Consider the following 26,645-nt stretch of genomic DNA (forward strand, 5'->3'; position numbering starts at 1 on the left):
CCAAGACAACCTTTTCTAGCTAATAAAACACCATCCCTGCCCTGTGGGACCATCCCTGCAATGGAAGGGTTGATTGCTTGTTTTGGGCTAGGGCTGAAAATAACAGTTATCTTAGACCAGTAGTCTCTCTCATGCTTTGCTCCAGCGATCTAAGGACCCATAAAACATCACGTCCAATACACTTTGTATCGGAAGTTAGGACACCAAGTGACATTCCATTGCTGCAGCGTAGCAGGTGAGAGGCTGGGGGAGCACTGTCACAGCCAGCCTAGAGGATCTGATAAGTATAACTTTATTTTCAGCAATAGACCAAAACGAGCAGTGCGGCTACTCCCGCTGTCCAAGGGTTAATAAAAGGATTACCCTGAGCTCTTTAAATAAACCCTCCCTTCTTTCATTGCATACCTTATATTAGACCCAATAATATTATCGGGTCTCTCCAGGTCTATGCAATGCAGTCAGACTCAGGCTGGTGGGTGGATCTGGCAGCGTGGTGTACATAGCTTCCTATAAACACCATAGCATTCTGCCTCAATACTCCTCTTAGAAGCCCTCAGCCCCGATGGGTGGATGCAAGTTTGAAGGAGTGGGTATTCCTAGGCAGATTGCACTAGGTAACCCCCACATGTGATGCACAGCCTCCATGATTGAATTAACTGAAATACATTAAATGAAAGGGGTGAGCCAGGTACAGTCAGGCAGGGGAGGAAAAGGCTAAATGATGGACGTCCTCTAGCCAGTAAATGAGGCGGGCTCTATCTGACTTGCTGCATCTTGCTGCTGTGAGATATTTTATTTGTGAATGATATAAATGTATCTTTCAACTTGACATGTATTATATTGTTTTAAAATTAGAAAGTAAACCAAAAAAAAAAAATCACCAGTATGACCAGTGGCGCTATACTCCTATGTGAACCTAAAGCTATGTAAACAGTAATGCTGGTTTGGATAAATGGTAACAGAAGGGCTGAGATATTTATTTGTATCACCTGAAGCGGCATTTTCTCCAGGATAGCCAAGTATTTCAGCCCCTTCTAAGGCTGGGCACACACCTTACAACCATCGCAAGACTTTTGTTTAGCAATGGTTGTAAGGTAATTTTAAAAAACGTACAGATCGTACCTGTGATGATCGCAAGCCGCGCCCCCCTATCTTACGAACATGCTACACATCCGTCAAACATCGTACGATGCTCGGCGGGTTTTCGAACATGTTCCTAAGATGTATGGGCTCCTCAAAGGTGCCCATACACCTTACAATTATCTGCAGATTTTCTGTGGTCAGATGGAAAAAGTGCAACAGATTGGCCCAGGTGGAGATTACTCCATCCACACAGTTAAGTGTAGATGGAGGAATCTGTTGCACCTTTTCCATCTGACCACAGAAAATCTGCAGATAATTGTAAGGTGTATGGCCATCTTTAGACTTAACATTTATGTATAACATCAACATTATATTAAAAATAGTTGCAGTTCAGCACCCTAACAATTACAAAGTATTGACAACCAACATTATACCCCCCTCCTCATCCAACAGTATCATGTCGATTCCCAGCAAAGCTTAGATCTGAACCATGTGGAAGATTTTGATCACCTGCTTTTGAACAATATACCCAGTTGTTGACAATCATCTCATTTCCATCACAATGCAGATAAAGTGAATATCAGCAAGTACTTAAAGAAAACAAGTCATGATTGGGCTTATGAAATCATTTGCTAGTCTTTGAACATATACACACCATAACGCAGTGCACTGAAACCCATGTTTTCATGCTCAGAAGTGCAGAACCCTGTGCTAATCTGCAAATGCATTTGTAGGTGCATTGTGGTGACGTTAACAAATGAACCACGCCAATGTGCATTGTGGTAGCACATATCTTTACCAAACGTTATGGCAAAGAGATTGGTGTGAATGAGGCCTTAAATTACTATATTTGCAGTTTACTTTCTACATGTATACATTTATTTGGGCTCTTATTTGGCTTGACAAATGACTCTAAAGAACAAGGGACCACTTGAGGTCTCAGTTGCTGTCATGCGAGCCATTACCTCCTACTGATGGCATACTGTCTCCCAGTTCTTTGGTGTTCATTGTGCAATTTTATAGAACTGTAGTTTTAGTAAAACATAATACACTGTGAACCTTCAGAGAGTTGTTTAGGGCCATACTCCATCTACAGCACCTGCTCACTCGGGAGATGCCCCCCATACAAATCAACATGCAGCTCTGGCAAATACTGGGATGGAGTTCTATCAGAGAGGCTGTAAACAGTAGAGCAGGCCATGCTACAGAGAAAAGTAAGCTGTGGTGGTGGGTTTAGTGCACATGAGCTCAGAAGGGCTAGAGTAGATTTTAACAAAGTGTATGTCCAGCCAAACGTTTTGCTTTAAGTGGGCAGGAGGTAGAAGCCGGTTTTTAAAAAAAATGCTATCTGTGGAAGTCCTGAACAGCAGCAGAAACCTAAGAGGGGTTCTGATGGTTCCACATTCTATCCAAAGCATTACATTACGGTCAGAATGTGGAATGGTCGGAACCATACATTTTAATAAGGTACAGTTGTTCTTAAAAAACAGAGCTCAAAATAGTTTACATCCCTCTTAAATCGTATCTATAGCCATAACTTTTGAATCGTGTGGGGAAGTATTAGAAATCCTGTCAGGTTTTACTGTCATCAAAATCTCCATTGCAGAGATTCCTTTGCTGTTCCCCATTGAGGGGTAATCTCTCTTAACAGCAATATAGAAGTTTAAATGATTTGTTTAAGATAAGTAGGGGAATGCTAGAATCTGTGTCAGGTTTTTATGGTTGTCTGATTCCCAGTTGCAGACTTTCCCTCACTTCCTGCGTGGTAAAAGGTTGCGTTCAGAACAGGAAGTGAGGGGAAATTTTCCCAACACAGCCCTAGATAGTAGTATACCTGACAAGGGTTTTAACTAGGGATGCACCGATACTTTTCGAGTACCAATGCCGATACTAGGCATTTTCATGAGAACTCTAAGGGTTGCAGTGGTTGCAGCTGGTGCCTGGCTCTGGTGCTCCACCACTGTCCTGAAATCATTAGTCGATAATGTTTTAGAAAAACTGTCACATGACAATAAACAAAAATGTATCGGTACTCGTACTTGTAAATACTTGGGCAAGTACCAGTACTCGCAAAACTGGTACCGGTGCATCACTTTATTTATATTTATAAAAACAAAAACGTACATTAAAACAGAGATGGACAAATCCCAGGAGCTCCGTGTGCTCCTTACAAATGACAGCTGACTCCTACATTTTGAAATCTTCTCCAGTCTAGTCTTGGAGCTCGAAAAGGATCGGTACTCGTACTTGTAAGTACTTGGGCAAGTACCAGTACTTGTACTCGCAAAACTGGTATCGGTGCATCTATTTATTTATGAAAACAAAATCATACATTAAAACAGAGATGTACAAATCCCAGGAGCTCCGTGTGCTCCTTACAAATGACAGCTGACTCCTACATTTTGAAATCTTCTCCAGTCTAGTCTTGGAGCTCGAAAAGTATCTGTACTTGGTATCGGTGCATCCTTAGTTTTAACCTTTTCTCACTATCCAAAATGTAAACAAAAAAAGTTTGGGGTATAGATACACTTTATCTATAGGGTTGTAGTTCATTTATTATATAATGAGGCTTTGCAATGTGACTATTTTACATACAAACAGCTTGCGTCTTCGGGAATAGTGGAGTAAACTTTTCTCAGAATGGTCTCTGAAAACATCAGATTGCTCGGGTTTGAGAAATCTCAGTGCATCAAGAAAGAAAAGCCTTTATAAAAATAGATATTATGTATGAAGTCAAATTATCTGTATTTGGTATAATAAAACCAAAAGAAACACATTTCTCACATTTAACACATTTCAGATAAAATAATTTGCAGTGCATTAATTTGTAATACACTATCATGCCTTGACACAAAGCCTGAAATTAATCAAATTTTTTTTACAACATTTCCAGAGAATAATGCCTTTATGTACATAGTTTAATATTCTAACAACTCAAGGCGGGCTCAAAAGGACACATCTGAACCCGATTGAGGTTTATATAAAATTTGGAGATAAAACTATTAACATGAGTTTAAAACTGGTTTAGTTGTCAATGAAAAATAATACAAATAAATAAGTTACAAAGAAAGTAATGGCACAAACTCCATTTACAGGTTAAAAAAAAAAAGAGGAATTTTCAGTGCTTGTAGTTAAAATTTAATAAGTCATATGCCGATTTACGATAGGTGATGCTAAATAGGATTTTCAGTGTCGCTGTGTTATCAGATACCCATGATGCAGTAGTATGCATGTTTACCGTGGGTGATTATGCTGCATTAGTACGTCACTCATCATAAAATATTCACCAAAAAGGTATAATGGGAACAAGGAACAGAAAACGTCAAAATATCTGTAAGGTGGCCTTTTGTTGAGAAAAACTTATAGCAGAAACATTATGCCGGGGAAGTACGACTCCAGTCGCTGAGAGCCAGGATCCTTGATGTATTATATCATTAAAGGGAATCTGCCAGAATATAAAACCTGCTACTGAGGACTTGTTTTTATTGATGCAAACTCCAAAACTGTCATCTTTATCCTTGTTTCTCTGCCTTAATGAGTCACCAAGCTCAAGTATGCAGCCAGTAAAGCTGGAACCCTTAAGGCCCATTCACAGCAGTCAGGTCAGTTGTGGTGCATTTAACGCACATACTGTGCATGCGGTATGTTAAACAAGCTCATTTATACAAAAGGGCTGCTTAATGCACCATAACAGACCTAAAGCATTTTTTTTTATCACAACACACTGCAATGCATGGCAGTGCATTACTGTACATTATACATGGCACAGCAGCGCACCAAGGCACATAACATGCAATATGGCAGCTCAGTGGTGTGAATGGGCTCTTAAAGGCCAACGGAATCCTTCCACCAGCTTAAATAAACGAAATACGTTCAGGTGCATCAAAACAAAAAAAGGTATGCAAAATCTTATTGCTCTCTTACTTTAGAGAGCAGCAACAGCCCAAGCAGAAAAGCCTGTCCCCTGCCAGCATGTTGCAGCTCTGCAATCAGCAAGTCTCAGACTCCATGTTGATCGGAGAGCTTTGGAAGTGAACACCTTTTGTTTTGATGCACTTTATTATATTAAGCCGATTTAAACCTAAAGTTCATCCCTACCATCTTGTCTTGAATTGTTGGCGCTACATAAATCCTGTATAATAATAATAATTTGGGCTTATATAGCTTGTTCACACCATGTCTGTTGAGCAGCGTTTTTCGGCACGTCACCACACACATGTATGGTGTGAACAGGGCACAAAGAAAATTATTGTTTTGGTGTGCAACAAAAATTAAAAATACAGCTCAAGGGACACGATGTGAATAATCCTTTAGGTTCACTCCATATGTATAGACTGTGCTAAGCAGCCTTGCCCAAAGCAGTCCTAATGCATAAACAAGGCAAACTGCTTTGTGTCCTAAGGGTTCAGTTCACACCACTGCGCAGCAGATAGGACATGCACTACTTTTTTCCCTGCAGCGTGTTGAAACACACTTCTGCATCGCAACACTCTGCTGTGAATAAAATTTCCCTTTGTTACATTTCCATCAAGTTGTAAAAAAATAAACAGTAATGCATTGTAATCTGTGCATCTACACTGTTTACTTCCGAGTGCACACCAGTGGCCGTGGTAGGTCGCAGCTGCTGGTGTGAACGAGCCCTTAACCTACATACTTCATTTGGGTAAGTGATTCACTAAGCACTGAAGCAAAATGAGGATAAAAAGGCCCAGGGCTTGCACCCTTAAAAAGTCAGCAATGGCAGCTCTTATATTTCAATTCTGACAGGTTTCCTTTAAAGTGGATCTCTGCTTTGTGTATGACATGCAAAAAAATGGGTTCCCTTTATTTCCTAGTCCCCCAGCAGCAAATATTCATCATTCCTTTATTTTGCTGCTGCTCCATTCACATACTGGGAGTGAAGGGTGTATGAAGGAGCATGTGACTAACCTTGTGTGACAATACGGGTGGCTTGGTGATTGGCCTAGACAGTCAATGTGTAAGCTCTGACTGGAAATCTGTTTAAAGCTTACACAGTGCTGGTTTCCTCATTCCACATGGCAGAACGGAGTGACGAGGGAGCAAAATCATCGCAAGTATATGCTGCTGGGGATCAGGGAAAAGGAAGGAAACCTGTCTTCTTGCCCTGCAAGGGTTTCAAAGCAAACATATGTATGCAGTTCTCAAGGACTGAAGTCATGCACTTATGCATACAGGCTATAGCACTGATTCTAAAACTGTGTACGGCCACTGGATAACAAGGCATATGGAGGCATACGGCTAATGCATATCACACGTATGTGCAGTCCTCAGCTATAAAGGAAAGCGAGCCATTTTCAGAAAGCACATATGTGAATGAGGTACAAAGTGTCTTTAAGGGGTTTTCCACTCAATTAGTAATATACACATAAGTGCAGATCTTTTTGATCCTACAGAGTGATCCTACTCAATTGGGCTGATTCCAACCAATCAGATTTTATGTTATGTTGAATGTATGCTACAAGACAATCTGGCAAACCTCAGGAGAGGCTGTCACACAATACAACTTATTCTAGGCTGAATGGTGTAGCAATCTCTCTCGTTGTGTGTAATGTAAGGGCCCTTTCACACTATTGGGGATGGAACGCCAATGGACCTTCTCAATGCACGTCTGTTGCAGCGCAAAAACAAAGCAACGCACTAATTTGCTGAAAATGCTTCATGCACCTATTTTGGTTCATTAGAAAGTCCATCAAATGAATGGGCTGCCTAAACCCAGCCTGCGTTGATGTGTGTGCACCAGTGCAGTGCAACAGTGTGAATAGGCCCTAAATAAAGCTGTGAACCACAAGAGACACGTTGCTGATGGAAGACATTCATATTGTTCTGTGTGTTAAGGCTCACATCTATAGGACTGACACCATTCCCTGTAATCACCAATATCCAAGCAGCCAGGGCCACTCACGTTTCTCCGGATTATAGGGTCATTGGCTCTACAGTAAATTAAAACAATAGTAAACAGTAGACAGAGACCACTGGGACAGCAGTAATCAACGTGAAGGGGCGAATGAATGTCTAAATGTTAGATTTCAAGCTAATATTATTGACTCTGCTATTGGGAGTACCAAATTTGCTAGCAAAACAACTGCCACTGTACTGTACTGTGTATTTAGTTATTATGACAAAATATAACATTATTTTTTACATTCTGCTAGGAAATTTGTAACATGATTTGGTAACATTAGAAAAAAACCCAGTAAATTGAAAACATTCAGTAATCCGAATGTAAATTTGTATGCAATTTTCCTAAAGCATTTTTGATACTGCTTCACACGCTAGTTTCTAGCGGTAAACATCCTAATACATTGCTTTTTTTAAATTATATTTTTCTATTGCAAAAATCAGGTGGGAAAGAAGTACAGAACACAGACATTTAAAGTTATAAGAACTGGCTCAAAGGAAAAGTATCGGCCTTTAGTAACACGAGTACAATAAACCAAAAGGAAGCAGTCCGAATTCAGCGTTCCTTGGCATGGCCACACTAAAAGCTGATTGGTCAGTATGGGGAATTGCACTTTAATGCTTTTGCTATCATATTAGCACGTCATTTCCAATGCAATTAACCAAAACAAAAATTCATTTTACAGTGATATTCTTAAAAAAAGCAAAAGGTATTTGTTGATATGAGGAGTACCACACTTTCCGTTTGAGCTAGCTTTTATAAGCTTCCCTAAAACAAACAAAGCACAAACTGAAACAGGTGGTTACTTCAAATCCAATATGGTTAATGTAAACCAGAAAAGCTTCAATATAAACCTAAGGTAATAATTCATTAAGTGTGACTTTCATGGTCCTAAAAAAGGTGGGAAACATTGTTTTAGTTAGGGACAATAGGTTTTAAAAAGCTCATATTAAAATGTTAAAATGAAGGCACTGATGGAACAGAAATTGAAATAACTAATGTTTATAAATAGAAAGACAAGAATTCATTTTCTGCCCCATGTTTACCTCGGAGACAGGAAAGAAATTACCTTGGACTTTTTTTCCATCATTGTTCTTTTTTTAAAAACATTTTTTTCCTTTAATTAGTGTATACTTCCTGCAGCTATCACCTCAGTGAAGGTATAGACCGACATTATGCTTACTTTAAAACCATTTCATTTCTTATATTAGAAAGAGGTCATCGATTTGTATGTTACAAAGATACACAAAAAGACGACGACGACACAATCAAAATTGAGTAAAAAAATTAAAATTAAAAAAAATGTAAGTGAAGTAGCGGATAGAAATTAAAAGTCTCATTTAATATTCACCAATTACTGGTAAAAAGGACAAAATGAAAAAGTCATTATGAGCAGCGGCCACGGAGACAATGAGCATGGTTGAAATCCAGGGCACTGGGCCCTTTGTGGTAAGATAGAGGCCTATACAATGAAGCCTGACACCTTTTCCAAAACCAATGAAGAATACCACCTTGTGACTACGCAGCTCTTCCTTGGAACATGACTTGGTAGGAATGTATGGAGTTTCCGCTGTCCAATGGATACATGAATTTATGTAACTAAAGGGAACCTTTCAGGGTGGATGTTACCTAGCACAGCGAAAGCTTCCTTCCATTACTGAAAGCTGCCACTGCCTGGTGTGATACTGCAGATGGATCCTATGTCCCAGAAGAAGGAATGCTTCTAGAAGTCAGACAATGGCTGCCCCATCAATGGATGGAAGTTGTGGCTGTGACAGAAAACAAGACGGTTTCCTTTAATCATTTTTTTTTCAGTTGAGCATTAAGCTAGCTTTAAAGTGCTGACAGGAAACGATGGCATTGTTACCATGGTCACCGGATTCAGGACTGTCTGACCAACTAACTGGGGATGGTGGACCACCTGGGTTCCTACGGTTGGCTTTGCCATAACAGCAGGCTGGCCAAGGTTTGTGGTTCCATTGACTTGTGGGTGAGAGATGGTGTGAGCAATGTGGCTCATCATGGGCTGACTGACTGCAACCGACTGTGGGTAAATGGGTAGCTGCTGCCCAAGATGGGTCATGTGATTAATGGTGGCTGGGTGCACAGTGATGTGGCCAATTGGCTGAGCAGCAGTGGTTAGCTGTACAGGGCTTGACGTGGAAGGTGCAATATGGGCAATGTGCTTGGTCTGAGGCCCTGGGATGACATGGTTTAAAGTCTGAATAACGGACGCATGAGTGGTGGCTGTGTGGGCTATCACAGTTGACTGCACTGTGGAAGCAGTCACAATATGAGTCTGTGCTGGCACTATGGCCTGAGGCGGGACCAGTGCTTGGTTGGAGAGGGTCTGTACGTGGGGAGAGGGAGCTTGTTTCTGCTGAATGGAGACATGTTGAGGCAGTACAGTGGAATGGTGATTGTGGGAAGCTGTGTTGGACGGTACCATCTTCAGAAGTTCAGGATTCTGACATTTTGGTAATGAATTTAGAGGTCTGTCATCATCCATGTCTTCATCCATGTTATCTTCCCCCTCTGAAAGACATAATAAAAAGTTTCAACTGTAAGCAACCAGGAATATTGTGAATAAAAGACCAGAAAAAAAACTGTATATGCATACAAATACTGGCTGCCGAAAAACTTTGCACTTAAAAGTGTATGTACAGATATCTCTCTAAAGCAGCCTTGGATAGCAGTAAAAATCGAACAAATGTTCCAATTCTTTCCCATTCTATCCCAAACGATAAAAATATGTACCTACCTCCCGTAACTCACAAGGCAGCAATTTGTGAGCCGCAATTTGTGTTTGCTCCCAGGCTGACACTTGTAACGCGGTAGCAGATGCAGCCGCTGCTATATACACACATAGTTTATGAACAAAGTTTGTAAGCACTCTTCAGAAGCTCAATAGGGAACTTCAATGTAACATTGTAACTGTGTGTGTTTGTTTAATTCATATGCAGATCAAAGAGTGGTCCATTTAAAGCAACCAAACAGGAAACAATTAAAAAATATATATATATTTCCATTTAACCCCTTATTAACCCTAAGCATCCCTAATTATCTCCTTTGCCACCTTCCCCTTACCTGTATTTTCTTTTTCTGTATATTATTAAACCATTTTCATTTTTATTTGTTAATTTCCCTCACAATAAAAACGTGTCATAAACTGTACAAATTCAATAAAAAATGTATACTTTTTATTTACAGTAACATTTTTTAAACGAGTACTGATCAATCTAGAAAAAAAAAGTGTTTTAGTTGTTTTTACATCTTTTTGTTTAATAAAAATAAAACCATTTTTGTAAGGCAATATTGTCAGATGAAAGCCTTTTTTTTACACCCAGAAAAAACAACATTATTTGTTATCTTAAGTAATTACAAAGTTACATACAGGTGCAAAGGAGGAAGTGGTTAAAATCCATCTGCAACTGATTGACCAATTGTTGGCAGTAAGGTTTGACCCCCCCCCTCCCCCCCTCATACCTAACCTCTCCAAAGTTTCTCCTTTGTATCCTCCCCACCTTCTTTACTGGTACTCGATTCCCTGTTCCCAACCTCCCCCTTCTTTATTCCATTCCTTTCTGTACCCCTTACCCTCTTTATCTGAGTTGACATATTCATCCCCTACATTCTCTCTCTCCAACCATATTATTATTTTCTTCCCGCCTTGCCTAACACATTAAAAAACACTTGCGGATGGATTATCCTGTTTTGAGTATTATACCCAATGCCCTAAAGACATCCCAGGACTCAATTGTCCTTATATACTTATAATTAGGTTGCATTTGTAATTTGAAACACAGTTGACTTTGGGTTTCTAATATTGTGCTTTACTTGATACTGTTACCCATATTGTTTTTATATGTACGTGCAACAATTTTGTTTACTTCTCAGTACAAACTTTAGTCAGCACCAACTTTTACAAATTTTTTTATTGTTGTCCATTAGCGCACTGAGCAAATTTCCATCATTTTCTGCGGGGGACAGGGTACCATAAGGATTGGCTGTTTGCCTCAGTACTATGCACCATTGTGAGTAAAACACATCAGGGAAGGCCTAGAGATATGGCTGCCTATTGGTGCCAAAGGATGACTACAGTTCTGGCAGGCATGTTGTGTGTCTGCACACCATCCTGAAGTGTCAAAGACAAAACTTGACAATGCTACTGCGGCATTAGGAAGTTGAGGTTAGCACTGTCACTTTCATACATAAAGCCCACAAAAGGGGAGGAAATTGGCAGGATCAACAGGTGTTTGGTAGCACGACTCAAACAATACCAATGCAAAGCTTGCAATGGTATATTGAGAGAAAAAACTTGCTTTTTTGAATAAAGTGGGAAAGGGTTAAGTTTATTTTGTGTTGCGTGTGTCCCAAATGGGGGATTTCCCTGTCCTGTAGAGCCAATGGAAGTGGAAGGAAAGCACTACATAGTGAGGGAATTTCCCCTCTTAGTTATCACCAGAACATGTGTCCCCATTGGAAGATTTCCCCTCACTGTTGTAATACTTCCACATTGTATCCAAAACATTTTTACACTGGAAAAAAGAGAGCATTTTAGAGCAGTTAAAATTTTGGGTTTACAAATGTTAAGCAAAAATTTAAAAAAGCAGTGACGTAACTTTTTGATTTATCCAATTGCCTTCATCCATCTAAAATTACGTTCATATCTAGCCAAAGGATGTAAAAATCATGGCAATGGTGGAGCAAATTTCATATCTGCACATGTTGGTCAACCATCTCTTCTCAACCCCAACATGCTTCTGTGAAATTGTAAAAAACAAATTGATACCAATGTTTTCTCCGGGGAATTTAGAGAGCGCAAACTGTAATATTCAATAACAGACTGCAGGGGGCAGCAGTAGTTGAACTTAATGTGAGAACATTACAGTGGTCAGAGAAAGTACTGCTTTGCTAGGTATATAAACCCTGTGGGTCCCATGACTGGAACGTTAAATCACCTTTATCTATAACATAATCAGCTTCTCTCTTCTCATTCTCTAATCTAAAATGAAACAAGAGAAAAGGCCAACCATGTCATTGTAAAGGCCCCATAGTGGTTACCTGAGGCTGTGGAGGTTGAGGCCTGGTCGTCCTCTGGCTGAACAGTTTGACGCACAATTCGGTCAATCTCCATAACATCCATCCACTGGCTGAGTTCATTCTTCAAGTCGGCTAATCGCTGCTGTGTGGCAATTTTCTCTCTTGCCAAACGCTCCATTTCGTGCTCATATTCCTTTTCTTTCCTTTTCAGACTCTGAGAAAGAAGGAAAAGATCCTTTTTAAGTTTCCACTGACTATGCAGAACGTGCTTTCCTTGGAGAGGCTTCACATGGAACAGTATGTTCTTATTCCAGAAAAGCTGATGTGATAGCCCTGACTGGTTAACAAATATGTGTGACTTATACAAAAGAAAAACATATTGATACACAGCTGAGCAGATCTGTATATGTACCAGGGAAACGGCGGCTGAAGTGCCCTCGGCCATAAACTAGCACTAGCGTTCCATAGCATTAAAGTACTGGCTCCAACTACATTAATAAATGCCATTCTTTGAAGGACTACCTTAAAACCCAACTTTTTATTTTAATAGGATAGATCAGGGAAGAAAGACAGAACGTGCAAGGCTGTCTTCCTGTGAAGTCAGGACATCAGGAAATAGATTAAAGTTTCAACTTGGACAATATTTTTAGTGCAGTCAATGACTTTCTGTTCCCATGACACCAGCAACCCCCAACTCCCATGCAGGGGACACAGGGAAGAATATCCCCAAAGGGTTCAAAGACCAAAATAAAAACCTGACAGAAATTTCATAGTATAAGTTTACCCTACAATTACTAATTGAACATTAAACAGCCATATAACCCAAGTACCTCGATAAATCCATACCACCATTATGACTTCTGTCTGTGCTCCAGATGTCCAGCAATCACCATTCAAGAACTGCCAACTATTTACCAGTGATCCCATGCAACTTATGCCATCTGGGTCTTTTGACACGCTTCCCTTGTGCCCTGATGCTCTGTTTCCAGTAAGGCTTTACATTCACGGGATGTAGAGCAACACCATAGCCGGTAGTTTCCAGTGTTGGTTGCTGGACAGCCGGACAGAATTCAAACATGGTGCATTTATCAAGGAACATGTGTTTAATAATTATAGAGTCAGTCACTTTAGGCCTCCCCCACTGTATCCAAAAATAATAAAAAGGCTTCAGCCCAAATTTAAAAAAAAAGTTCTTCCCTCATATCCTGTCCTGGTGATGTGTTGTCATTAGGAAGGAAATAAGGGAATAAGAGGCATACAGACCACAATAACAACAGTGTTTTCTTATTACATTCAAAGATGGCAAGAACCCCTGACAGCTTTTTATTGCTTTCTATGTCTCTGTGGAGATTTTTACTCATTTTCTGCCCTGGTAACATGTCAGTAGGACAGGAAGAGAGGGAAAATTCCCCCCAAAACAGTTATACCTACCTACAGATGTTCTTACAATTAATTTAATAAAAATGTTTTGGCTGGAGGTACACTTTAGACAAACGAAGAGTTCTGTATATAATTGCCTGAACGATGAAACCAATAATTATTACAGAAAGTTTTGCACAAGGTCACATTTTCAGAAGGAAAGCCACATGTTTTCATAGGAAATAAAAGAATGTAATGATCTAGCCCACTGCTGTGTGTATCATGTTTCTCTTTGGGACATACTTGTTTTCTGAGAGCTGGTCTATGAACCACTTAGTATGTAACAGCAGGCCCCAGCTGTGTTCTCTTATGCTTTCCTAAAATTTTAAGATTTCATTGGTAAACTGGAGTCTATCTAAAGGTTCTTTTTTTGGTATGAAATAATTTACCTACCTGCCATGAAAACACCATGGTGAATTTTTCAGCGTGGCCAACTGATGACTGCCCTACAAGCTTGACATTTGGGCAAAAACCACATTAGCCAGACCCATGCCGTGGGTTATCACATTTTGCCGTTTTACATCGAGCCCTGCGCCTGCAAGGCTGACAATGCAGCCCAGGAGAAAAGATACTAGGCATTGGTGGTGGCAGGAATCCGAAACATGGGGTTTCTCCTGTATAATGGACAAACCTTCTGAATCATTGCCTTTCCCAATGTGGGGGACGCATCTGAAGCACAGGCATACATCAAAATATGCATGGTTTAGTGTGTAATTAATATATATTAGTAAATGCAATTCATTTCTTTTTGGTACATAAGTTTGTAAAAAAAATTAAGACCGTTTTGGGCGATTACCGCCCTTCCTAATGTATGTATGTGTACATATTAGGGATGTACCGCTGAAACATATAGGTCAAAAATGCCTCTTTTTGCAAAATGCCGAAAGTGCCATCTTTTGGCCGAAATTGCGGTGCATTCCTTGTTTCCCTACTCCCCGCTGTGCACTGCACTGTGTCCCCTCTGACACAGCGCAGCGTCCAGATGAGAAGCTGTCAGAGGAGGCAGAGCAGTGCGGGGGAGGAGAGCGCTGCAAGCGTGCCACAGGAGGCTGAGCACTCCTGCAACCACCCCGCTCAGCCTCCTGCACAGATCAGGAGAGCGGTGTGTGGACAGAGAAAGCAGTCGCTGGAGACCAAGGGGTGGTGAAGGGGAGGAGTCAGCTGTCAAAGGAGACTGAGCTCTCCTACCTGCACCACCGGCTCAGCTGTGACAGTGAGTCAGGATGGAGAGCAGTATACAAGCACTCAGCGATCAGTGTTCGCTGACTTTAAATAATTTGACAAAGTATGAGTTACTATGTACCACTTATGAATGAATGGTAAGTGATCTACATCACTTCCTGCATCTCTTTTGGATGCAAACCGCATAGCTGCTTCTGTGGCGGCACTCGGATCCTTTCGGCCGGCGTCTCCGCTGAACGCTGGCCAAAAGAATGAACTGCAGCAGACCTTACCAATCCACCACTAGATCACCAGGGATTGATGATCGGGGCTCACAGCCTCCTCCTCCCTGCTACAATGTAAGCAGGAGAGGAGGCTGTGTATTTTATTTGACATATTAATGTGTGTGTGTGTGTGGGGGAATCGAGGGATTAATCGTTAATTTCCGCAGCCCTCTTGTGTGTATATTGTAGGGATGCACTGATACTGGTATTTCGGTATCGAGTACCAAAATTTTTGTTTCGGTACTCACTGATAGCGAATACTGGACGTCCCATTCAGGAATCCAGACGGCATGAAATGACTCGCTACCTGCCTTTTTGATTAGTCGGGAAGCCAGGTAGCGTGTAAATTCTCGCCACCCGGCTTCCCGATTAGCAGGGAAGCCGTCCCCATGCTTCTCGCCCCAATGTGACGAGAAAGCATGGAGCCGGATTTCTGGGCAATCAGGAAGCCGGGCTCCGCGTCATTACATGGTGCCCGGCTTTCTGATTGGCCAGCTTCTCATCACTAATGAAGGAGCATGTATTCGGTTAAATCAGGAAGCCGGGCACCATGTAATGACGCACTGCCCAGCTTCTTGATACAGGAAGTATCGGGCTAGGCATCGGAGCATTTGGGCAAGTACGAGTACTCGCCCACATACTCGGCATCAGCACCAATACTAGTATCGGTGCATCCCTAGTATATTGGGCTCCAAAACCAAACCGGATATAGTTAAATTTTATTTTAAAGTATGCAATTTGGCAAATGGCCCCCATGGGAGAAACAAATTTATCGAGTGGCCCCCGAGGGAATTGAGTTTGAGACCCCTGGTATAGAGGATTCCTGTTCATTCAGTGCTGGGGCTGCATAAAAAGAAATTGAGGACTCTGTCCTCAATCTCTTTTTATATTGTAAAAGGGAAATATCAGGAGTCTGTTTAGACCCCTAATATTTCCCAGAAGCCCCCAGCAAATTTTATTTCAGTGCACCTCTAGTATACTGTATAGATAGATATATAGATATCATTGTTTATATGGAATTTTTTATTTCATGCATCTTAGAAAAGTTGGACTTTGCTCCAGGGAACATGTTGGATGGATACAACATTAACATATGCAGTATTTTTTTTATCTCAATAATATTACATTTGGCACTTGTACTTCGTGTATTCTTAGAAACTGGTTTTATCTTTAGGATATTCAGAGCTTTGTTCTATTATAATTTTGTGAAATTGAGACACCAGTTCTACTGTAAGAAGTGCATGATGTTTTTAGAAATCCTGGTGTCCTGAATTGCTGCATACCCAATTACATATATCCTTTTTTTTTTATTATTTAAATATATTTTTCACGTATCAAACAGATATAACAAAACGCTTTCAATGGTATATTTAACACACCGAAAGGGAGTAAATAAGGGAAGTACAAAGCTGGGAGTTTCACTTAACAGAAAACAGTCATGCTGAACAAACGTTCTGGAAAGGACATAACCTTGTTGTGTTACTAGAAGCAGGTTCAAGTTCAAGTTCCAAATAACAGCTCTTTCACCGCAGAACTCACATTTTTTTCTGCTGCAAGCCACGGCGGAACGGCGCCTTTAAGAAACATCCCCCCTCCCCGTCTCCTCAGTAGGGACAGACACACGTGTCAGCAAACACGTCACACTTCCCCCTCACAACTCCCCAGCCCTCCCTCCACCTTCTTCTCTTTTTTGCCGGGAAATTAACTGGACTGGTGCCAACCTTGAAATCCGCCCCCTGCCAGCGTGCATTCCATTTAAGGCTTACACAAACAGCCTGCTAGCAGCTTTCCTCCATGTGCTCAGTACAGCATGCTGCGTGTCTGGGGATAGGGGATGTGCACACTGCTACAGACATAGGCTCCTACAGCAGATATGATCAGTTCATTGCTGACAACAAGGTTTTCCGGGCCTGTTTTAGGTACTACAGATTTGTCCCTGGAAGATTACAGGGATACTGATCGCCTTCACAATACCAGCACAGCATTCTATAGACATTTGTTATTATGTAGTCAAAGAAACCTGGTTAAGTACATATTTGCCAGAGAAACAAGAGAGTGTATCGGCCGCAAATGCCATTTTTGGCAAAATGCTGAAAGTGCCATCTTCCGGCCGAAATAATGATGCATTCATAGTACTCTCCTCCTCGCTGACGCAGCGTCCAGCAGGGAGGAGAGAAACTGTCACAGGAGGCCGAGCAGTGCAGGGGGAGGAGAGCGATGTGAGTGGCTGGCGTCTCTCCTCCTGCACTACTCAGCCTCCTGTCACAGATCAGGAGAGCAGCGTGGGGGCATAGACAGCTGTCAGTGCTGTCATAGGAGGATGAGCTTTCCTCCCGCGCCACCTACTGTGACAGATGAAAGCAGCGTTGTGGGGGCGGAGGCAGCTGTAGGCTGTCACAGGAGGCCGGCCCAGCGGTGCGGGGAGGAGGCAGCTGTCAGAGGAGATCGAGATCTCCTCCCCACACCGCTTGTTCAGCCTCCTGTGACAGCTGATCCAGGATGGAGAGCGGGTACCAGCACTCAGTGATTAGTGATCGCTGACTGTTTGTAAATAATTGGGGACCGAGTATGTTTACTGTATCCTCAATTATGAATGAATGGGAAGTGCTCTACATCACTTCCTGTTGATTCATGATTGTGGTTATAGTAAACACACTATCTCCGCAAGTTAGGCATGAACAGGAACAGTCAGTATAGAAGCTTCCTGTTCATTTATAACAGGGGCTGCAGAAAAAGAGATTGAGGGCTCTGTGTTCTCAATCTCTTTTTTTATTTTAAAAGGGAAATATCAAGGGTCTGTTCAGACCCCTAATATTTCCTCCAAAGCCCCTAAAAGTAAAGTAAAAAAAAATGTAAATGCTTATAGAAAAAAATTGAAAAGGTTAGAAAAAAAAAACATTTTCGGTCTGACATTTTTCATTTCAGTTTCTTTTTAGAAATTTCCATTTCGGTGCTCTCTACTATTCACCCATCCATTCCAGCCAACCTCACTTCACCATTTAAAATCTGGGCACAAAAGAGGCTCTTCCAACTCAAGCATGTTATTGATGCATTAACCCTCGGAGATTTTTCTAATCCATCACATGTAAACATGCAGATTTGAAAGCACAGTTGTATTCCTATTTACAAATATCTCAACATATGCCTCAGACTTGTGCTTAAAACACTCTACCCCTTTTGAACAGTTATGCTCCCAAGGTCCCTCTCAACATATGATCTCCTCTTTATACCACAATATTATACAAATTCCAGATGGCATTGGGGCACAACATATGTGGAAATGGGAACAAATATTGCGAAAAATTTCTTTACCTCTCTGGGAACAGATATGGGAGTGGGCCGTTAAGTCCTCCATCTATAGGACACACAGGAAAACTCAATATAAGATACTAATGTTTTAAAACATGATTCCAGCTGAATTACACATATGCAAACCCTCTACTCCCAACAGATGTTGGTGACGCAATTGCCTCAACGTTACACTTAACCATATTTTTTGCCAATGCACTAAATTTACGGCTTACTGGAAGCTAGTGACAGATGTACCATACCAAATGTTTGGAGTCCAGTTTTCCTCGAATCAGTTACTCTTTTTGTTTGATGCCCTAATTCCGAAATACCTCTGTTTCTGAAAAGAAACTGATCTCTCACATTGTGATGGCTGCCAGAAGGCAAGTTCCACATTGGAGATCAGAATATATGATCCGATTAAACTGGAGAGGGGCCCATAAATTGAAACTAGCTTGGACCTACAATATAATTGATTTCACCTACACCCAGAATCAGCAGTAAAAATTAATGTATTAGTAATACCACATAAACATGTTTTGGGAATATGTCCTGTGCTGTCAATTGGGGCAAAAAGAGTCATCAGCCCTGTGTAAGTTCCATCTGAATTGACTCTATAAGCTTAAAAGGGATAATAAAGTCAAAAGGATTTAAAGCCATTTCAAATGCTGATGAAATCACTTACAATGGATTATGCCTTGATGTTTAAAAGTTTTAGTTTTCTGAAGAATCAGTTGGTTTCCTGAGCAGTGGTCCTTTCTCAAGCAGAGTGCTATGCAGTCACCCTTGTGTGTGGTAGTAAGCTGTGTGCATCTCCAATAAACACACAGATATAGCAAATCAAGCTACTTTCCTCCTCCCTGACCCCCTCTCCTCCCTTCTCCATGATAGTAGATGAACAATTGCTGGAGTCAGCACTGTCCCTTGTGATCTTGTACTGGACAGGAAGTTCAGGGAAGCTGAGCTGAGAGACTTGGAAGCAGCTGTTCAGAAACACGAGGACTGTAAGGCTGGGTTCACACCTGGGCGTACGGAATATGCGCGTTTGCCGCACGTTTTCCCCGCGATTTGCCATAAAAGAAACGTGCGACAAACGCGCGTTTCCGAGGGCTATCCGGCTGTATCCTAATGGATACGCGCGTCAAATACGCCCCAAAGAAGCTCCTGTACTTCTATGGGCGTTTTTCAGTGCGTTCCTACGCGCTGTAAAACGCACAGGTGGGAACCATGCCCATAGGCAATCATTGGTTTTCACATGTAGAGCGTTTTACAGTGCATAGGAACGCGCTGTAAAACACCCAGGTGTTTGGGCAAAACTTAGGCAAAGGCCTAAGTGTTTGGGCAAAACTGTAAAGCAATGCTTTGCTGGGCAATGTATATTTGTTTGATGTGGATTCATTATTGAAAGAAAAAAAAAAAAAAGGTTGAGCGTTTAATATTACTTTAAATGACTCTAAGCTTAAACTTAGGTTTTTCCACTCTCGTCAGGTGAACGGAGCAGCAGGGGAATAAAAAAAGTAAATAAGTGCTATCGGAAAGGTAAGCGTTAAAGCAAACCTGTTGTTTATCTTACATGGGGTTGCCGATTGCCTATGATGGATCTGTTCACTATTGCTTGTGCAATGGGGTCAGTTACGATGATCTGCAGCTACTACTGCTGCTTGATAAAACACTGTTGCTGGGCAGGTGCATTCAACAAACCTCATGTAGGAAACATTGAGCAAACAGACAACACAAGCTCCTATCGTGATGAAATCTTCACTGGCTATAAACACACATTAAAGAAAGGCCAGCACGAGCTGCATCCAAAATCATACCCAAAAAGAGACAGGCGTGCTAATATATTAATGTCCACTTTACCTATGACTATGAGAAAAAAAAGAGATGGATGGAGTATTTATCTGGACATTGGTACAGAATCTCAGACATGACTGCGTAGATCCTTCTAATAATCCTCAAATACGAACTCTCACAGCATAAACTTTTCCCATGCGGGCTGGATGTGTCTCTGGGTTGTCTCTCCCAGCAGCTTACATTGCTTTAAACTGGTGGGACAGGTCATGCATCTGAAACGACGAAAAAAAAAAAAAAAAAGGGGCCCTAAGCTTTGAAAGCAGCCTTGATGCTTTTGCAAAGCATTAATGTATATTACACCCTTTGGGCCTCACATTATTATCTGTGTGTGCAAGGCTGCAATGGATTAGCGAAACACAAATAAATACATGTAAAGATGTAGTAGATAACTAGCTAACAGTATAAGCTTTCATCCTCCCCCCAAATATGTCTGCCCATGCATATGGAAGAGAATAAGCAGACCCAGTCTTTAATACACTGGCAGGAGGTCTACACCTAGGCCAACCTGAGAAAACTGATGTCTACACAGGCGTTTCAGGGGGGGCTGGTGGGTTATGGGTGCTTTAGGAAGGGTACATTAAGGGAATAAACAAAAACATATGAGCTGGCAGCTTATGCGGTCTGCTACAGCTTTTCATTAGGGTTTCCCACAGGGTCACTTTAAGCCCCAACAGCTTCATAATACTTTTTGCTGTTAAATCTTCTAATTAATCAAATCTAAAATAAATGGGAGTGCAATAAAGCATACATTTACATTCATAAACTGTTTATTATATGCTCTTAAACATTTATATCATATTATATTAATTTGCCAGCCAATAAAATCAAAAGGGTTTTATTTTAAAAGGCAGCAGATTCTATAAACAAGCCGACACACGGCCTGTGTGCATTCCGAACGCTGCGGCACACCAAGCAGCCTGTTAGCTGGAGGTATACTAATCCTGTAGCCACGTGAGGGCTCCTCATTGCAATGTTTTGTAAACTATATTTTGCTGGAGTAATTAGGGTAATCTGGTCTGTACCCGGGGGGGATTTATCAAACTTGTTATAACATGCAATATCTGGCAATCAACCTGTTATCTATCTGACCCTCAGCACTAAAACCATACACAAGTCAAACTTTTTAAAGGACGCCACACTTTTCCCTAAGCTTAGAAGAAAACTGCTACAAAAGAAAACATGGGATGCAAAGAGTACTGAAAACTAACAAATTCTTTTTTTTTAAATTCTTTTTAAAAGAATATTAATACCCGGGACACAATAGAAATATATATACATACATACATACAGTGTGTGTGTGTGTGTATACACACACATTGAGAGATTATATATATTATATATATATATATCTATCACAAACTAATCGGAGTTGTAAACTCAATTTTAGATAGACATTACTAGGAAAAAAACTGATGTAATTTCAGGTTTGTTCACTCAAATCTTTTTCCGATTGTGATCTGTGGCATAATATGCACAATAAATGTCCCAAATCCCTTAACAGTCAGTGAGAATACTTTTCTTTAACCCCTTGCTGCCTGCCCTTTAAGTGATCAGTTTGTCGGTGGGAGGGGCTCCCAATTATGCTGGTCTCCTTTGGCTGCACATTGATTATGTAAATTGGAAGGCCGTCCCACTGACTCCTGATCATCAGTACTTGACAGCTCGGTCAGCGTTCTGGGGGCGCCCATTTTGTGCGCCCACAGAACAATTCAGTGGTGCATATATTTGGCAGCCAAAAGTTTGATGCTGCTGAATATATGTGTGAAGCACACAAGAAAAGGGTAAAATAAATAAAACAATTATACATATACACACACACATATATATACATACATACATACGTGAAAGCCAAAACAGGGGAGGTTTCACTTCACACCTTGTCCTGGAGACACAACAGGAAGTGTGAGGAAATCTCTACAAACTCGGGAGTTCTCTTAGACAATGTCCCCATTGGAAGATTGGCCCTCACATCCGCCTTACTCAGGAAAAGTAAGCGTCAGCCGAGTCAATATGAAATCAAATGGCATTGTCAATAAAGTCTACCATGTTGTCTGGAAAACACCAGAAGGGGATGCTATCCTACACTCTTCCTTCCACTGGCCAAAAGCATCACCAAATAGTCAAAAAAAAAACAACAGGTAAGTAACATTCCAAGTTACATTTTTGTTTTAATAAGCCAACAAGTAAAATCAGGAATTTGAGCTATCTAGATATACCGCAGTAATTGTAAACTTCACTCCATTTACCGTCATTTCCATTTTATATAATCCAATGTAGCCCCATTCGGCAAGCTTTTCACAAAGTTACAGGACTTCAGCATCTTACCACATTTGCTTCCTACCCAACATAGAAATGTCTGAATAATTCTGCTCTAAATAGTATTTGGTTTGGGGTTTTTTTGTTCTATGAGGCATCCATAAAATCATAAAATTGCCATACAATAAAAAGGATATTCATTAAATGGTGCTCTAGTCATGTGATTTCTTGGAATCAAAACAGAACATGGAAGTCCTCAACCATGGTACCAATGAAAGACTGCAGAGAATGAATATTCAAGTTTTATTAAACATTGGCTTTGAACACAGTTATTTACAATGTTTATTCAGCTTTCATGGTGCGTTTACTGGTGTGTGTCAGACCTGCACAGTAGCCTGCAGCTGGGTTAGATGTGTAGCACTGTTACAGAGGACATTTAAGCAACCAGCACTGCAACCCGTGTAACTGCCACGCTAGCACTCATGAACAAAACGCCTTTATCGTTAATCTTTAATTTTAATGAACAGGTCCAGGTAGTAGCTGTGCAAAAGTTCAGTTTGTGATTTCATCCCAACGCGGTTTCCATTAAGGAACAGGTTTGCCCTTTGGTCAAGTTAAAATACAACTTCCACTAAAAAACAAAACGTAAACAAAGATTACCCAGGTTCTAAAAGTTTAACTCTTAAAAGGGCCGGTCAATCCAAAACTGGTACTTCAATTTTGGAGTTCCCAGCTCCACCCAACTGACTTTCTATGGGGACTCTCCAAAAGGATTGAGACTGCTCTTGCTGCTCCAGCACAATGAAGCATTGCTACTCTGTCCCTTGACTTTAAAGTGATATTAAAAGGCAAAAAGGTGTTTAATCCATTTCAAATGCTGGTTAAATCACTTACAATGGAAGCTGATTCTTGATGTTTAAGTGTTAGTTTCATGTAGAATCAGTTGGTCCCCGGAGCATTGGCCCCGATATCCTGTTTTAGGGTGGCTCCTTTCACTTGCATTGTCGTTTGGTGCCAACCTGGTGTGTGCTAGTAAGCTGCGTGCGTCTCCCAAAACACACAGGCACAGCAAGCCAATGCTAGGCACTCCCCCTCTCCTCCTTCCATGCTTCTCCAAGCTAGTACATGGACAGCTGCTGGAAACGGCTGTCCCTTCTACTTGACAGGAAGTTCAGGGAAACAGAGTTGAGAAAGTTGGAGTCAGCTGTTCAGAAACATGACGACTAAGTAGTTGACCAAAACTTTAAAGAAATACCTCACTGGGCAATGTATATAAGTTTAATCTGGATTCATTAATACTACTACTAAAGTAGTTTAATAATACTTTAAAGCTGACCCTACACCTTATAATTGGATTTGTCAGTTAGGTTCCTATACTTTTAAATGTCTTCTTTGATGTCTAGATGTCCCAAATCCCGGGGAGTTATTGCATGCAAATTTCAAGAGCATTTCGAGAGCTTTTAGAGCTGGCCCTCTTCCAGCACCTTCCTACTGACATTACTATAATGGGCATCTTTACTGACCATTAGGAAAGTGTGGGAGACAGGAAGGGGAGGGCCTACGCGTGCCTGTATGATAATGCAGCACGATGTTCCTCACTTTTTCCATACAGACAAGTTTACTTTAGAATCAAGTCAAATCAGTAGTGTACTTTACAGAGCATGTCATGAAGGCATCTAAAGTTTGCACTTAAATCCAATCCGCCAGCGCTGACTGCGGAAGGGACGGGGAGGGGGCGGGTACAGCTGGCTCTGCCTCTAGATAGGCAGAGCCAGCTGTCAGTCACGCAGCAGGGCGGATCCCGGCACAATTGCCGGGATCCGCTTCAGCTGCGGCATCTCAGTATACCGTGAGCAGCAGCTCGCGGTATACTGTGGCGTCTCAGTATACCGCGAGCTACAGCTCGCGGTATACTGAGCCTAGGGTGACGGGAGGACGCTAGTTTGTGTCCTCCCGTTACCCTAAGGAGAACTATGGGGAAAAGTCTTAACCCCATAGTTCTCCTTAAAAGTACTGATTTCATTTGAGGAAGTGCAAGGTTTTTTCCCCGATTTCGAGGCAAATGACCTTTACTTTAAAAAATGTAAACTGCTGCGATGCTTCAACAACTTGGTTATTAACCACAACTACTGAGACGTTCAGAAGTTACAACAAAAAGCAGCACAGTACAATGTAGCCTTTTGTTCTGTCACAAATCACTAGAGGGTTCACAAGAATATCTAACTTACCCAATGGATGATAATAACAGAGACAACATGAATGTATCCAGGAATGTACTGACTGCAGAGAAAAATGAATGCAGAGTATGAAATCAGAGAATGGGAATGACATTAGGTTTCTCTTTGCTGACAAGTTTTACTGGTTCAGCTGAATTGATCACTACTGATCGAAACAGTAGATAGAAACTCAGCAGCTTTTGGTTTGCAAAACAACAAGATCTAAGATTGATACTAGTCAAAAGGAGATCTAAAATGTAAAAAATTTACAGGTTAATTTAATTTCAAAAAAGTAATTCGGTCCGTTAAAATATGCCACTTTTGTTATAATAATACCTGGGGACCTTGCCTTTAATGTTCTTGTTTAGGAAGATCCTGTTATGGGGTGACAACATGTCTTCCAATTGTACTCTTGTGTTGTCACCCTGCCACATAATCATGGGGTATAGACTGCAAACGGCCATGGCGATACACACAGTGCAGGCATGGCCGACACTTGTTGCCATCAGGGAGCCGGTCCTGACCAATTACATCCAGCTGACACTGGAACATGTGCATGTAGACAGGAAATGGCTGAAAAGGGCAGAGGAGATCAGAAGCATGGAGATGCTAAAAAGTTGAAAACAATACTTTATTTAAAACTATTAATGATACACAGGGGTTTAGCAAACTAAATGTAATCCAGTTACAATTCGGATCCATTTTTACACCCCTAGGGGGTGTGCTGTGCTAGCCAAACTTGGTGCAGGAGCAATCTTTGGTCCCTTGTGGTGCATTAAGCAACGTGTACATTAATAGGTTGCCTTAACCTATTGCACATTAACACATGTGCATTTAACACACCACACCGTTATGAACTGGTCCTTCGCGTGTTGGCAAAGGTTTGGTAATTAAAACATTTCATAAAGAGGTCTATACACCAGACCAAAATAGGAGGAGGAGGAGAGAGCGACAGAAAATGTGGTACCATAACAGGGACTGCCCCTTGAAGTAAGGGACTGTTGGAAGCTATGTCTAAATAAACCAAATATCACTAATGATTTGCATATTCTGGGGGTAAAAGATATAAATCCCCAGAATATGCAAATTGCAATATAAAAACACATACATGGTGGGCTGTCAGGTGGGCTCTGCAGCAGAGTCCACCATAGCACATACTTGCTGTAATATATCTATGGGATGGCAGCCTTGTCAACCTAACACAGGACTACAGAACACCTCTCCCTTTCCACTTCTCCAGAGCACAGGTAGAAGATGTTTTTTAGTCCACATGTATGTATGTATGTATGTATGTATGTATGTATGTATGTATGTGTGTGTTTTTATATTGGTCTGCCAGTTTATCATTAACTGTACATCATTACACAGACTCCCTGACTCGCTCCGAAATTACCTTCATAAACCCAACAGCTGAAAACCCCAAAACTAATTTGGACAAGTCAATAACATCAATTACTATAGGACAGTTTATATGGTTCATTCATTTCTTTAAAAAATTCCAATATCCAATAATACAAATATTTCCGATATAGAAAGACATCCATCCACTAATGTGTGTGTGTGTGTGTGGATGAATTTATGTAAGACAGCACAAAGTTTTAAAATAATCTAGCAAAACAATGCCAGGCTTTGAATTCAATTTTCTCAAAGTCAAAAGCTTTTTTTAAATATTTTATATAATATACTGCAAAGATGACGTATTCTACAACTTGCAAATGCATTCATATTACAACCTGACTCCCTGGCATTCAAGGGCACTATTTCCCTGTGTAGTCCTCTGTAGAATAAGCACACATACCTCTATATAGTATTAGTAGAGGGTTAGTAGTAGTGTACCTTCTGGAGTTTGGGCTTCTTCCCTCTTTGCATTCAGACTTCTAAGGTCGGTTTGAATCGTACTAATTGACCGCTGTGTTAACAATCTTTTTGATGGCACAGACAGCAATAAAAACTTCTCAGGGGTGGTCACCCTTCTATCTTAAATGTAAATGAAAGATTTGCCTATACGGCACATAGCCTTGAACAACTCAGCAGGTAGGCCGTGCTCCCTCTATGCAATGCAAGGTTTCTTTTCGATATTAAAGTGACATTAAGGGCAAAAGCCCCCCCCCCCCCCCCCCC

General features: G+C 41.0%; 1 protein-coding gene across 3 annotated transcripts in view; it reads right to left on the reverse strand.

Annotated features, from left to right (window-relative positions):
* Positions 1 to 8,116: 8,116 nt before the first annotated feature.
* MNT (MAX network transcriptional repressor) overlaps positions 8,117 to 26,645 on the reverse strand; it is an 80,952-nt gene continuing 62,423 nt past the window's right edge. For all 3 annotated transcript variants that reach the window (XM_018573904.1, XM_018573912.1, XM_018573898.1), the window contains 2 exons: positions 12,068 to 12,260; positions 8,117 to 9,538 (listed from right to left, as the gene is read on the reverse strand). In XM_018573904.1, coding sequence (XP_018429406.1) covers positions 8,826 to 9,538; positions 12,068 to 12,260 — 906 coding nt within the window. In that variant the 3' untranslated portion in view covers positions 8,117 to 8,825. The remainder of the gene's footprint in view (positions 9,539 to 12,067; positions 12,261 to 26,645) is intronic.

Source organism: Nanorana parkeri, unplaced genomic scaffold, assembly GCF_000935625.1.
Source record: "Nanorana parkeri isolate BGI_ZX_2015 unplaced genomic scaffold, ASM93562v1 scaffold48, whole genome shotgun sequence".
Lineage (NCBI taxonomy): Eukaryota > Metazoa > Chordata > Amphibia > Anura > Dicroglossidae > Nanorana > Nanorana parkeri.